The sequence below is a fragment of the Taudactylus pleione genome, unplaced genomic scaffold (assembly GCF_031769625.1).
Source record: "Taudactylus pleione unplaced genomic scaffold, aTauple2 ptg000046l, whole genome shotgun sequence".
Classification (NCBI taxonomy): Eukaryota; Metazoa; Chordata; class Amphibia; order Anura; family Myobatrachidae; genus Taudactylus; species Taudactylus pleione.
Window position 1 is genome coordinate 12,025,109 of NW_028284448.1, and position 15,783 is coordinate 12,040,891.

The 15,783-nt window shown below is 47.0% G+C and overlaps 1 protein-coding gene across 1 annotated transcript in view; it reads left to right on the top strand.

The window, feature by feature from the left end:
• The window catches only part of RPF2 (ribosome production factor 2 homolog), a 28,967-nt gene extending 26,972 nt beyond the window's left edge, over window positions 1-1,995 (top strand). The window contains exons 8-10 of the mRNA XM_088460486.1: window positions 165-267; window positions 756-900; window positions 1,479-1,995. Coding sequence (XP_088316612.1) covers window positions 165-267; window positions 756-900; window positions 1,479-1,658 — 428 coding nt within the window. The 3' untranslated portion in view covers window positions 1,659-1,995. The remainder of the gene's footprint in view (window positions 1-164; window positions 268-755; window positions 901-1,478) is intronic.
• Window positions 1,996-15,783: the final 13,788 nt, after the last annotated feature.

Here is a 15,783-nt window from a genome sequence, read left to right on the forward strand (position 1 = left end):
TGACTGCACTCACCTCGGCACACACTTGACAACCACTCGCGGAACACTAGTGTGCCACGGCACAGTGGTTGAAAAAACGCTGGTCTAGCATCTTTCAGAAGCTTCTAAAATGTAAAAATGCTCAATTTACGCTTTTTTTTTTTTTTTTTTTCAATGTTTTCTAGATTTCTTTAGAGGACCAACTGTGTCTGCGATACGTCTTGCAGGGCTGGAGCATGTCTTGCATTTCACAGCAGTGGATGGAAAGATTTTCATGCGCAGCTACAAGTAGGTATCTCATTTTATATAAAGTTACTTTGTTTTTTTGCTGCACTGACAAGTAACCTATTAGATGGCTTTTGCCATATGAGATTGGTGATAAGGCAACTTATCCAACTTTATGACATCAGTCTCTGATTGCTTTTCTTATGGAATTCATTTTTTATTGTACCAAAAATGTAACACACCCCTTGATGGCAATTAGAACATTATAACAATTGGATAGAGCACCTTTTTTAGATGTCAATAAAGCAGTCTCTCATCTGACTTGACACTTTCACTTTTATTCCAGCACACACTAGGAAACAAACCTTTGTTTAGGAACACTGGCTTAGTTGATGAGTTTTAAATGTTTGCTATATATTTCAGTCCATTTAACATTGAGTACACTGTCCACTAGGGTCTGTTCTCTGTGACTGCCCAGATGGCAGAAGGAGCAACCTTAAACAAGGCAAATGGTCAAAGCTTCAAGTTCCACTTTTCTTTTTACTTAATAGAGTCCTAATGAAGAAATCTGGGTGCAGGACCCCCAGAATAGAACTGGAAGAGATGGGGCCTTCATTTGATTTTGTGATGAGAAGAACTCACTTGGCCTCTGATGACCTGTACAAATTATCTCTGAAACGTCCGAAAGCCCTTCAGGTACTTGATGCAGACTCTGTAATAAAGTTTGTTTGTTGAAATGGTTTACAAAATGCCCAGAAGCAAATGGGAAATTCTCCCTTGCATTTATGTATTTTATTAACCTATCGTGCACACATTACGCAGCACATTACAGAGAATACTTTGGCCATTCAAATCTGTCCCTGTCCCTCTGGAGTTTACAATCTATATTCCCTACATGTATACATACCATGGTTAATTTTTGTCAGGAGCCCATTACCCTACCATATCTTTTTAGATTGAGGGAGGAAACCTGTGATGGTAATCAAACCCAAGACCTCAGTGCTGTGAGGCAGTAATACTAACTATTACACCATCTATGGTGCCCATGCTGTAACCTGGTGCCAAAACTGGGATCTGAGCTCTCGGGGCATGACTGAGAAACGAATGCTGGGTTTTTATAAACTACCTTTCTGAAGAAAACCAAATTGACTGAGGCTAGTGGTGAAATGATGATTTATGTGGTGTCTGTATGTGAAAGCTGCATGAAGAAACTAGTAAGCCTGTGTGTTTCTGTTTCTTCACTTGATGCATGTTAATTGTTTTATATTAAATAGGGAAAGAAGAAGAAGAACATCTCCCACAATACTTTTGGCACAAAATATGGCCGAATCCATATGCAGAAACAGGATCTGGGCAAACTTCAGACTCGTAAAGTCAAAGCATTGAAAAAGAGACCTGCGAAGAAGTCCGCAGCCAGTGAGGAGACAGCCCCAAAGAGAAGGAAGAAAGAGTGACTTGGGTTGCCAGCATATGAGGACTATACTCCAGCAGCAACTTAACGTTACAGGACTTACAATCTACCTACACAAACCCCATCTATTGGTTTAAGTTGCGTCCTACATTGTAAAACTCTTCATTATGGCATTTTGCCAGAGGCCTGGCGTTATAATGTGTGGCTGTACAATGGTAATATGGAACACACAATAATAACATGTTGGATGTTAGCCTATTCTAGGCTCACAAGGAAAATGCCAAAATGAAACCAGAGAAAATGTACTTGAAGCCTTCTTCCGTTGAACACAGTTGCTAACCACATGTCTGGGAAAACTGCATTAAATACTTGCAGATCTGTCTTATCTTTTGCAACAAACTGAATTGTGAGCACTCCTGTGTGCAAGTCTTCATACAGAGCAGCTGGAGCACCACTCCTTCCACGTTTCGTACAAAGGAGGAGATGCAGTTTGCTGTGGGCCTCCATTGCAATGCGGTGACTCATTTTTGCTTGCACCTTAGAGGGGCGAGCCATAAATGAGATCTCCTTAACTGCTAAGTTGAATATTCCCTTCTGTGTTCTGTATATGGATTAAAAATGGAATGTGCTAGCTCCAGTTTTGTAAGTTTGTAAAAGTTATCCCCAAATGAAAATGACATTAATAGTTTTCTAACTCTCTTCTGCATAAACTAAGGCTGACACTAGAGGTCAGCGTTCCATAAGTAGTAGTTCTAGGGATTGTGCTTTTGGGTTATTTCATAATGCATATTGAAATAGATTCCTTCAGTTGTATGTCACCGTGCACATACTATCAGATGAACACTTATTTTGTGCCACTATTGTAGTCTATAGTGGGCATGCTCTTTCTCTCTAGAGGACAGTATCTATAGTGGGCATGCTCTTTCTCTCTAGAGGACAGTATCTTATGGGTATTCATTACGGGAGCGAAAAGTCCGTGCTGGACTTTTCGCCCCACATCAGAGATTTTCCTGGGATAAAGTATTGGGCGCGCGCCCACTTTATCCCCTTATTCAATTTAAAAGCTACGAAAACGCCGGCAAAGTAGGATCGGTGAAAAAAAACGAAGTTTACCTGGAATAAATTGTAGGACCCCCTAAAGCTGTAAAAACATGGGGGATCACTATGGGTACCCCCGTTTTAGCCTGCAAATGAAAGTCGGGGTTTTAAATAGTGGCTGCAGGTGTTTTTTTCCCGACATTGAAGAAGTGTTGCAGAAGAGCACTTAGGTTTTTTTAAATGGTCCCATCAAATTCGGGGTACATGAAAATGGGTACTAGCATATTTTTAAGTCCCTAAAGTCTTTATTTAAAAATTCTGCAAATATGCACCTGCCGCTAATAATCTATTCTAGAAAACACCTGCCGCATACTTGCAGAATAGCCCTGAACCTATTTCCGTATTTTGAAACACTTTTTACCATTTTTTTTTTTCACCCAAATTTAAAATCATTTTTTTGGGGTGTCCCTATTTTTTTTAAAAACTTTTTTGACAGTTTATTTTAAAATGACATTCCCAGGGATGCAGGCTATTTTTTTAAGCCTGCACCCCTAAACCCCAATTCTGCACTTTTTTTCGCCACCTATTCAGTGGTGAAAAGTTATCCCCGTTTTTTTTTTTTTCAAAGACTTTTCGAACCTGCGAAAAGTCTTTGAAATTGAATACGGTGTAAAACCAAAACCAGCGAAAATGACGTAATCGGTGTGAAATTATCGCAAAAACTGACTTTTCGCTCCAAATTGAATTGCCCTGTTAGAGTCAAATTACAGATTTTAATTGTAATACAAAGAGCAGTGACATACTGTAAAGCTGGCCACACATCTAAAGATTATCTGTCCAACCAGCCAACTACTTGATTGGTTGGAATGAAAATCTGGTAAGGTATGAAAGCAAATGACAATCAGCAATTTGCTCCCAAACGCCGGGAAATGGACAAAAATTGTTTGTTGAACAAATTATTTAGATCAAACATTTAACAAACTTGTCTGAACGCCCATTTTCATCTGTTTTCTGGCATTTAGGAGCAAATTGCTGATCATCCTTTACTCCCATACGTTACCAGATTTTCATTCCAACCAATCAACTAGTTGGCTGGTTGGACAGATAATCTTTAGATGTGTGGCCAGCTTAAGACACAGGTTCTCAAACTCTGTCCTCAGGACTCCAGGTCTCCTCACAAAAATCACAAGTGACATAATTATCTCCACCTGTGGATCTTTTAAAATGTCAATGAGTAATGACTACACCTGTTCACCTGCTGGGTGACCTGGAAAATGTGAACTGTGTGGGGTCCTGAGGACCGAGTTTGAGAACCACTGCTGTAAGAAATAGTAACCCATAGATTTTAAGTATGGAAAATGAATATAACATAATGGCCCCTTTAGTATAATTATCAATATAATCTGTGCCCCTGTACTTTATATTGCCATATTTATTATAATAGTTACCCCCCCATAGTGTCTGTAGTGTAGTCTTCCAAACCCCTCTAGCAAACATGTCCCAGTTTGACAATTTCCAAAACACGCCATATTGCTATAGTTGTATTTGATGTTCTGATTTTCAGACCCAATATCTGCAGTTTAATGATTGTGTGTGAATATAAGGAGTGAGGTCCAGGGCCTGTAGAAGTATAGCTATAGAATATAGGTGGTGATACTCAGAATGGGTGTCTTTGGGAGTATTTGAAGACTCCTCCAATAATGTAACTGAGAAAAGAAACGTAGTAGGTTTTTGTTTTGTTTTTTGTAACAATGAGCAAACCGATCAAGAACTATATAAACCATGTAACACAAACATTAAACTAGATCAGTTGTTAATGTTGAAAGAAGAAGTCGCATGGCAGAACTGCCAGTAAATTACATAGAGAGGCCAGGTGGATAGAGTGTGTGAATACGAGTTGCACTAGCTGTCTGCAATTAAAAACTCAGAGAATTGTTTAAAAAAAAAAAAAAACTTCCCATGCTATATTGAAAGATTGTGGAGTATGGGCCTGATTCAGAGATGGGTGGTAATACAGGCACGGACGTAGCCGCTCTTGCAATAGTGGTTGTAGGATTATGCAAATGCTAATCTCAGCGTTCCTTTTGTGTTGTACGGTACGATGGAGCATCCGAGCACTGAGACGCCCACTATCAGGCTGCTTGGTCTGTGCATTTGCTATAGAGATTATCAACAATCCATCATTGAGGCAACATTGGTTACACCTGGTTGGGTGCACGGTAGCCTAGGCTCTACTCTAGCTACTCTCCTCTGCTCCAACTAAACATGGCCTCTGAAGTTGTGGATTTGTGAATGGGAACGCAGCAGCATTCCCAGACATGCCTGTGACTCTCCCATAACACACCCATGGTACAGCCCCTTTTTGCCATCACTTTAGGTCACCTCTCAGTATACACCCTGATCCTTCCAAGGATGCAAACGCCTCAAGTGTTAGTGATTCTGTACGCAATTGCGAGCGGCATAGGACACCTGGGTTCATGTGTGCAGTAAGGAATTTCTGGGCTATTTCTGTATGCGCAGTAGCAAAACATTGCATAAATATCTGCATGGCCTCCAACTCTGAATCAGGTCATATACTTGTAATATAGTCCCTCCAATTATAGGTTTGTCAAACTCTGATAAGAACCACTTGCGTAGTTGGGGAAAGTGTTACTTCCAATCATCTGCTGATAATCTGTTATAGCAAGTTTCCTCTCAATATTCTATAGCAATGGTAGCTACTTAGTTAGAGACTGATGGAGAAAAAAATAAATAATGCTTCTCGGATGACATGTAATGCAGCATTTCCACTTACCTTCTCTAAGTATGAATAGATCAGGCAGTGTTTTACTATATCCATGCCCCTAACCCTTCCTTTTTCTACTTCAGGGTCCATAGGGTATCCACAGGATACCTTGGGGTATAGGTGTGACGTCAGTCGCTGGGCACCATAGAGTTAAGCTTTTCAGCCTCCCAGGATGCACTAGGGTCCCCCTCCTATACCCCGCCCCCGAGCCAAGGCACCTCAGTTTAGTTTGGTGCCCGGCCGGCGTCTGGTGCACCTGTCGGAGTGGGGGCTAGAAGAGCCCCTGAAGCTTTCTTCAGTGCAGCTGTGGCTGCACATCTGGATGTACAGCATGGACAGTCAGTCCTGACGTCCATGCTGTCTTCCCTACACCCCCGCCGGTACCAGAACGCCGGTACCGATCCGGGGATGCTGGTGAGCATCTGGGGTCACAGCTAGCGGTGACCCCAGATGTTCCGGACCATGGCCGGATCCAAGGGGGACAAAGGTAAGCAGCGGGGTCCCGCGGTGGGTCCCCGCTGGTCACATGGTCCTAAGTCCCCAGGCAGGGGGCTCCCTGGGGACTGGCTGCAGCGTGGAGCCAGGCGACCAACCTGCGCTTTCCACTACCCCCTGGGACAGAGGACCGCAGCAGAGCGGTAGCGCTGCGGCGTCCCAGGGGTTAAATGCATGCCAGGGGAGCGCGCCTTCCCTGTCTCACAGCCGGCACCTCCCCCGCTGCACACAGCCCTCTCTGCATGCTGCCGACTGGTCCTGTGGCAGCGCTCCTCCCCCAGGCCAGCCTCCTCTCTGCTCCTCGGCGGCCATCTTCTCCAGAACGCATGGTGAACGCTGCTGGAAGCGCTGGACGGAAGCATCGTGGTCTGGGTCCCCCCGCATACCTCTCCTCCGCTGTGGCTCAGGTCTGTGTATGCAGCGCTGTGTCCTACCAGGCCCTGTGTCTGTGTAGTTGAGTGATCAGCGCTGTTAGTGCAGGAATTGTTATTTCTCTGCATTGTATGTGACTGTGCTAGCGCTGCCTGTAACTTTTCTCTAAACTGTCAGCTTTATTACTGTCCCTGTTCTTTCTGCTAAAGCCCTTGCGGTGCGGTGCTGCAGGGTGGTCTCTCGCCTATTTAATACTTAATTGGTGAGAGAGGTCACATACGTGGTGCCATCATGTCTGAAAGTGATTTTCCCCTCCGGCTACAGTGTACCACATGCAAAGTACCGTTAGCGGAGGGGGAGGGTAGCGCGGAGGGCCTTTACCGGCAGTGTTTGTCCATGGCGCGGCCTATTACGGTTACAGCACCGGTACAGGAGCCGCCCTGGGCTTGTTTCGCTCAGGCGTTAACAGCTTTATTGGGCCAGTTAGCTCCGCAGCCCGCGTTTACTCCGATGGGTTTGTCCCAGCAGTCTGTGGTGTCGTCACCCATGCAGGGGTTCCCACGACAATTGGTGGTACCCCACAGTCTCCCTATTTCCCCGCTCCCGGGTTCTCAGGAGCCAGCGTGGGTTAACTCCCTGACGAGTTCTGTGCAGCACTTGTCGGATGTGTTGCAAGGGGAGTCTGTGATGCGGCCTCATAAAAGGCCGGTGGCGTCTCTGTCCGCTCCTTATGAGGATGACGAAGGGACGTCTGATGATGGGGAGATTCTGGATCCTTACGATCAGGAACCTCTCCATACTAAGGACGCTGATGCTAAGTCCAAAGTATATATTCCTGGACTTATTCGGGCGGTCCGCACAGCCTTGGTGATTGAGGACGAAGTTCCCCCAGCGGCTAAATCTAAGTATGCCTTTTTCAAAGATGTGAAGGGCGATGCCACAGTCTTTCCTCTTTCGGGTCAGTTGGTGGACCATTTAGAGGAGGCGTGGAAACAGCCTGGCAAGCGATACCAGCCGCAGAGACGCCTGGCGGTGGCTTATCCGTTCGCGGATAATTATTTTGCTAAGTGGGAATCCCCTCCACAGGTGGATTCTCACGTGACCCGTCTTGTCCGTAGTGCCACATTGCCGATGCCATCCATGTCCTCCCTTAAGGATGCTACGGACCGCAAGGTAGAAATCTGCCTGAAGTCCGCTTATTCCCTTGCAGGGGGGGCAGCACGGCCGGCTATGGCCATTTGCTGGGTTGCCAGAGCGATGGAGCGCTGGGCGGATTCATTAGAGGCTTCTTTTGAATCCGACTGTCCGGCCGAACAGGCGGAGTTGATTGGCAATCTCTGTGATTCGGCCACCTACATCAACGAGGCGGCTCTAGACATTAGTACTCTGGTGTCTAGAATTTCTTCAGCAGCGGTAGCTGCTCGTCGCACCTTGTGGCTGTGATCCTGGAAGGCGGACGCAGATTCCAAGAAAGGTCTGGAAGTGTTGCCGTTTACCGGAGAAGTTCTCTTCGGTCCGGATCTGGATAAGATTGTGGCCACGCTGGCGGCAGCCAAATCTGCTTGTCTCCCGTCGGCCGCTGCTCCTTCTGGTTCTGGACCATCGTCCTTTCGGTCATCTAGGGCCCAGGGCAGGCCCAAACCACAGTCGTTTCCTCGACAGGCTGGCCCTAAGAAATCGGTCAAGCCCTGGAAGCAGGCATGGAGTACCAGACGTCCGGCCCCCAAGCCAGATGACAAGCCTGCGGCCTGACGGTCCGGGCCTCCCTTTGGGGGATCCCAGGGTGGGAGGCCGCCTGCTACAGTTCGCCCAGTGTTGGTCGACCACTACGACAGACACTTGGGTTCTGGAGGTGGTTTCCCACGGATACGCCCTCTCCTTCCGGCACAGATCCCCGGCTCGCTTCTTCACCACGGGTCTACCATCAGACCGGAACAAGGCTACGGAGCTGCGGAAGGTATTGCACACTATGCTCCAGGCTGGAGTTATAGTGCCTGTTCCATTCTCCCAGAGGGGCCAGGGTTTCTATTCAAATCTATTTTTGGTACAGAAACCCAATGGGTCATATCGTCCGATTCTCAACCTCAAAGCACTCAACAAGTCTTTGCGGGTCCCGAAGTTTCAGATGGAGACCCTACGGTCCATCATTCTGGTGCTGGAACCTGGGGAATACATGGTGTCATTGGACATACAGGACGCTTACCTGCATGTCCCTATTCTTTTGCGCCATCAACAGTTCCTCAGGTTTGCAATCCGCAGCGACCACTTCCAGTTTCGGGCGTTACCTTTTGGCCTGGCAACAGCACCACGTGTTTTCACCAAGGTGATGGCGGTCATGGCGGCTTCTCTGCGGCTGCAGGGAGTCCGCATGTTGCCGTATTTGGACGACCTGTTATTGGTGGCAGGATCTCCAGAGCTCCTGTTACGCCACTTGGACCTGACCATTGCACTGCTGCAACGGCACGGCTGGCTAATCAACTGGCAGAAGTCCACTCTAATCCCGTCTCGGAGGATTCTGCATCTTGGAGCCTTATTGGACTCGGGACAGCAAAGGATCTTCGTGACGGAGGACAAGATCTCTGCTTTACAGTCAAGGGTGCGCAGTTGCCTGCACAGCCGCCGGGTGTCCTTACACTCGGCGATGAGGTTACTGGGCTCCATGGTGTCGGTGTTCGACATGGTGGAATACGCCCAGTTTCACTCCAGACCTCTGCAGCACCTGATCCTGTCCAAGTGGAACGGGCTGCCTCAGTCTCTGAAGTCCCAGACGATTGTGCTCACCCCGGAGGTTCGCCTGTCCCTTGCGTGGTGGTTACAGACGATCCACCTCAACAAGGGACGTCCGTTCTGGGTTCCAAATTGGGTCCTGTTGACAACGGACGCCAGTCTTCGGGGCTGGGGAGCAGTTTCGGGTCCACACTTGTTCCAGGGCAGGTGGACGCCGACAGAAGCGGAGCTTCCAATAAATATCTTGGAACTCCGTGCGGTGTTCTCCAGCAGGCACAGCGGTTTCTCCAGGGTCGCCCGGTGCAGGTCCAGTCGGACAACGCTACCACCGTGGCCTACATAAACAGGCAAGGAGGAACTCGCAGTCGGGCGGCTCTCGTAGAGGTCTCTCGGATCCTGGTTTGGGCGGAGCGCAATCTTCCGGCCATATCAGCGGTCTTCATCCCGGGAGTGCTCAATTGGGAGGCGGACTTTCTAAGTCGCCAAGACGTTCATCCGGGGGAATGGTCCCTGCACCCGGATGTTTTTCAACTACTGGTGGACAGGTGGGGTCTTCCAGAAATCGACCTCATGGCGTCCCGGCACAACAACAAGTTGCCGGTGTACGGGTCTCGCACAAGAGACGAAGGGGCGTCTCTGGTGGATGCTCTGTCCGTCCGGTGGACGTTCCGGTTCGCATACCTGTTCCCTCCGGTCTCCCTTCTTCTACGGGTAATCCGGAAATTCAAACAGGAAGGAGGGACACTCCTGTTGATAGCTCCCGCGTGGCCCAGACGGCACTGGTTCTCAGACCTTCAGGGTCTGTCCGTGGACAGTCCTCTGCGGTTGCCGCTACGACCGGACTTTCTGTCTCAGGGTCCTTGCCTTCACCCGGACCTGACGGCTGTCTTTGACGGCGTGGCTGTTGAGACGGCCATGCTGAGGTCCCGGGGGTTTTCCAGCTCTGTGGTGCGTACCATGTTACGAGCTCGGAAACCGTCTTCCGCGAGGATATACCATCGCGTGTGGCATACGTTCTTCCAGTGGTGTCGACCGAGAGGTTATGCACCGCGGGAGTTTCGTCTGTCTCGGATTCTCGCCTTCCTGCAAGCGGGACTAGATCATGGGCTTCTCCTTGCTTCTTTGAAGGTACAGGTTTCGGCCCTATCTGTCTGGTTTCACCGTAGGATTGCTACAATCCCGGATGTGCGCACCTTTATGCAGGGTGTTCTCCGCATTCAGCCGCCCTTTGTTCCACCTGTGGCGCCTTGGGATTTGGCTGTGGTCCTGAGGGCTCTCCAAGGACCGCCGTTTGAACCACTGGGCTCAGTGGATCTTAAATGGCTAACAGCTAAGACTGTTTTCCTTCTGGCCATTTCTTCGGCCAGACGTGTTTCTGAGTTAGGGGCTCTTTCTTGTAGACCCCCTTTCTTGGTTTTTCATGGGAACAGGGCAGTGCTCCGCACTCGGCCCGAGTTTCTTCCCAAAATTGTTTCCCAGTTTCATGTTAACGAGGAAATAGTTGTTCCGGCCTTTAACTCACCGGGTCTTTCTGTGGGTGAGGCCTCTTTGGATGTTGTGCGGGCCTTAAGGACTTATGTTGACCGCACTTCTTCGTTTAGGAAGTCGGACGCTTTGTTTGTCCTCTATGGCTTCCGTAAAAAGGGTTGGCCTGCTTCAAAGCAAACTTTGGCAGCCTGGATCCGTATGGCTATTTCTGAAGCTTATCTTCATGAAGGCCTACCGGTCCCACCTTCTCTGAAGGCTCATTCCACTAGGTCTGTGGGTCCTTCGTGGGCAGCTCGACGTGGTGCCTCGGCAGTTCAGATCTGCAAGGCTGCTACGTGGTCCTCTGTCCATACCTTCGTGAGGTATTACAGGTTTGACACCTTCGCCTCTCAGGATGCTTCCTTCGGGCGGCGGATTCTCCTTTCTGCACAGGAGCATCCCCACCCTTAAAGGATACTGCTTTGGGACATCCCCAAGGTATCCTGTGGATACCCTATGGACCCTGAAGTAGAAAATATGAGATATGGTAAGAACTTACCCTTGTTATCTCTATTTCTACGAAGTCCATAGGGTTCCACAGGACTCCCGCCCTGTCACACCTGTGCTGCAGATGGGCTTTGCTCTGGTCACCGGTTTTCCGTCTCCCTCTGGTGAGAATGTGATTCTTGTATGTGTCCAGATCTTTTTTCTCTCTCTTCCTTCTCCTATGGCTTGATAACTAACTGAGGTGCCTTGGCTCGGGGGCGGGGTATAGGAGGGGGACCCTAGTGCATCCTGGGAGGCTGAAAAGCTTAACTCTATGGTGCCCAGCGACTGACGTCACACCTATACCCCAAGGTATCCTGTGGAACCCTATGGACTTCGTAGAAATAGAGATAACAAGGGTAAGTTCTTACCATATCTCATATTTTTTCTGCCACTGGGTCACTTTATTTATTTTCCCTGCTCCTTCCTGACTCAGGGGTTTGTTTACACTGTGGTACTGTTGGAGGCGGTTGCCTAGTAACACTGACACTGGCCCCTATGATGTTACTTCCAGTGCGCACACATCCATTTCTTGGTGATCAAATGTGGAGACTCCTTATTATGGTGTTTTTCATGTAAGCACACTGGCTTCTTTCCTTATTCTGTTAGTATTGCAAGAAACACTGACTTTGGATGGGGTGAAGTATATACACGATTATTATGCTACCCAGTAGCATCTTGTAACTATGGTCCTGATTTAGAGTTTTACGCTAATGCTGCCGCATCTTTGCACACAGCTGCCTTGCAAATCCAAGCATCTGCGTACAAAGACGCAGCATCGGTTGCAGATCATTATCACAGTCCTGCAATGATTGAATGATCTGCATCTTTGTACGCAGATGCTTGGATTTGCAAAGCCATCGGTGGGCGGTTCAATACATCGTCTGGTGCCTGTGACATTTGTATATTTTTGCATCGCAGCAGAGTACACAGATGCAGCTGCAGCAGTAAAGGAAAACTGAATCAAGCCCTATGTTTCACACCATCTGCACACTGCTCTAACAGCCCCAGTGACGCTGGCTGTTTGGATGGAGAAGCAGCATTGGCCAGCATGAGTTTGTACTTCTCTTGGCCCAATATGGGCTTATACAAAGCAACATTGAAGCCAGAAATCTCATTCAGAACATGGATAATGTGATTAGTCACGTAACCAGTTACATTATTGTATGACAAATTGAATTTGGAGTCTCTGCAGTGTAATCACAACTTCCTAGCTTGTAGAATAATCTTTGGCTGCATTTCTAGTATACATCCTTCATTTACCTCTGTGGAATGTGTGCATCATACTGACATACATTAACTATGAGGATAACATCACAGTGATGCTTTCATCTCTAAATAGCTTAATAAAAGGAAAGCATATATTTAAAAGGTAGGGGTGCACTGCAGGGGATATGAATCCTCATCCTGTTTCCAATTTCTAGAATCATGCCACATGGCTCATAAAAATAATTAGAATGACATGGGTTTTAAAGGAAATCTACGACAACTCACACTACAAGCAACATGTAGAAATAATATTGCCTGATTAAGTATTTAAAACCATATATCTGAATTGTCTGAGAGATCCATTTTGGTTGATGTGTTAGATTGTGGCAATGATGCATGCATGGGTGGTTCCTAAGCACCCACTAACCCCAATAGGAATCTTTTTCTGAGACAGAGTCTGCAATGCAGAGAGTCCAATGTTTCTTCACCATAGCAAAGTTGTTTTTTTGCTATTCTGATGTACTGGGGAGTGGGCAGGCAGACTTGTTTGATTGGCTCCTGCACATGCAAGACAGATGTGCACCTTCAATTATCTCCCCCTGTGTTTAAAATAGACCATGCTTAGCATGTCGTACCTATGGTTTGAACTCTACACCTCATACATCAGTCACACACTTTACACATGAGCTATTTACATAGTAATCCTAGCAGAGACAAGCAGTCAGTGGAGGCAGAGCCTCCCTTTTATACTCCAGATATTTGATTTAAAAATGATTAGAATAATACAGAGAAGATATTTACAATAAACCAAGATGATGTTATAATAATTTTTATAGTTAACACTCACCAGCTTTGTGGAGATCGCTGAGACTGCAGGGAGATGAGGCAGCAACAGCTCAGCCTCGCTTCTGTATAGTCAGACACTACTTGCAGAGCTGGGGACGGGGCCACACCACGGGCAGTAAGCTGCACAGAAAGAGAGCTAATAGAGGTATGCCTCTGAGCATGGGAGCAATGATGGACACCTTGGATGTGTCGTGACCAGGAAGTGCACTGCAGTGTTTAGAGATCAGAGCTCAGCCAGCAGCAGCAAGAGAAGTCAGTGATGCAGGTAGTCAATGCAGTGTCAATGGACACTGAAGCTTGGTGTAGTGAGGGGAGAGTTACAGTGAGTAGTGGGTGAGACAGGCTCCCAGCACTCAGACCCATCTCCATGTGTGTCTTCCCAGCCGTTGACCTCACCAAGTAATTCTAACTATATGTAAGCAAAACCTACATACTCTCACGGAACCTAACCTCCAGGAAACAAATTTACGGACATCCCTAGGGCTCCCAGAAGAGTTTGTGGACTTCCTACGTCTCGCCCACTTCCGAGTAAAGTTGGCAAGATAAATTGAATAATGCCAGGATTCCCAGTCTGTGGGGAGGGGGTGGGACCAATAATAACCCCCCCACCCTCTTTATTGATGCATAATTCATGGCTTTATGCCATGAGGGGGGACAGGGCCTAATTATACGAATAGTCCGTCCCCATCAGCTGCCACCTGCATCGCCTTTACAGTCTTCTCCCATAGAGGAGAGTCTTAAAGTCAGTAAGAATTATGTAAGCTGGTTGTAACTGTCAGTTTAAACCATTGCAGATAAGCAGATCTATGTAGTGTGTGTGTGTGACTGCACACTACATAGATCTTAGATGCAATGGTTTAAACTGACAATTACAACTAACTTCCTATAGTTAGAATTATTTGACACAAGAGAAAATAGTTCATGTGTAAAGTGACTGTTGGGTGTTCAAGTCTCCGACATGGCATGCTGAGCGTTGTGTATTTTAAATATAGGGCGATTTAACTAAAAGTTTTTGTCTGTCTGTAGCAATCATTGCTAGTGGCTTAAGTGAGAAGATAGCATTTCTGTAAAGATGTTGCATGCTTTCATTAGTGGGGGTGTCTGTGGCAGCACAATTCTGACTTAAGAGTCACAATTGTTGCTAGAATTTCATACTTCCTAGACACTGTTGGAAACAAAAACTGCCTATAAGAACATTGACGCATGAAATGTCTTGGAGAAGTGCTGGGAATTCATGGGCGGTGACTGAGAGGTGGCTAAAAAGGCGCACGGATATGGTCCATCTTATGGGTATGTTATGTGAGTGTAGCTGGCATGTCTGTGAAAGTGGAGTACACAGAGGCCATACACGACAGACACACTGCACCTGCCATAGGGCTGGTGCCAATTTTGATGGAGTGACTGATGCTGCATCTAGAGACTGGGCGTCTCAGTCCTTGCACATACAGACGCACAGGGAAGGGCTTTGTAGCAGCGCTAATAGAATCAGGCCCTATATAATTATAGGTAGATACCCCCTATATAGTAGGGAATGTTTCACATAATTAAATACAAAGCTTTTATAAAGTATTTATTTATTACCAGTTATTTATATATTTACATATTCCGCAGCGCTTTACAGAGAAATATTTGGACATTCACATCAGTCCCTGCCCCAGTGGAGCTTACAATCTATGTTCCCTAGCCACATGCTCACACACATATACACACAAGGGTTAATTTTTTGTTGGGAGCCAGTTAACCTACCAGTATATTTTTGGAGTGTGGGAGGAAACCGGAGTACCCGGAGTAAACCCACGCAAGCACAGGGAGAATATACAAACTCCACACAGTTAGGTATGTGTTTTATAAAGATTGCACCCTTTTAGGGGTTAGAGGAGCATAATGTGCTGAGTTCCTCCAATCACAGCTTAGCACACTGTCCTCTGACCCTTTCTGATCCAACTCATGGGATTGATCTAGAATTGTCCATCGGTGGGTTAACCATCAATGATGAAACCAACTATTCCTGCTGGGGAACATGGCCTACCACAAGCTGGTTTGGGGTGGAGTTTAGCAATGCCCTGCAGGAATGGGGCAAAGCCCCTTGCCCAGGTGGTGAAAAAAAAATTCTGCCTGCCATCAAAGGCGGAGAACCATTGGAACTTCGCCATTTATGACAAAATTATCAACCATCAGCGGCAAACTATCATTGGTCAATGGCCATCCCTAGATTGAGCTGAGTAAGACAGAGCAGTAATACTGTTGGCCCTGGACTAACAGTATTTTCCCTGAGCTTGCATACTTATTGTTCTATTAACACTACTGCATATGCCTGATTCAGTGGTGGATGCAAGAGCTGGGGATTTCAGTGGGTGTTTCTGGGTGGTAAAATGGGCCTGGCTAGCCACACGCAAGCCATATTTAGACGCAGAACGCCATATTTAGATGGTGAAATTGTACCTGCCATAGAGCTGGTGCAAGTTTTAATGTTGTGACCAATGGTGTGTCTAAATATGCAATAAGATGGAATAGCGTAGCTGCCAGTAGGCATCTCAGTAGGCTTAGAATCGGTTGCAACATTAGCGTAAAGATGCAGGCATGGTTGCAAGAAAAGATGCGGATGCCTTTGCATGCACTTCTCAATCATGCCCTATAGGACAGTCAAACAGCCGGCAGGGGCAGTCCCCTAGGTCCTGTGTGT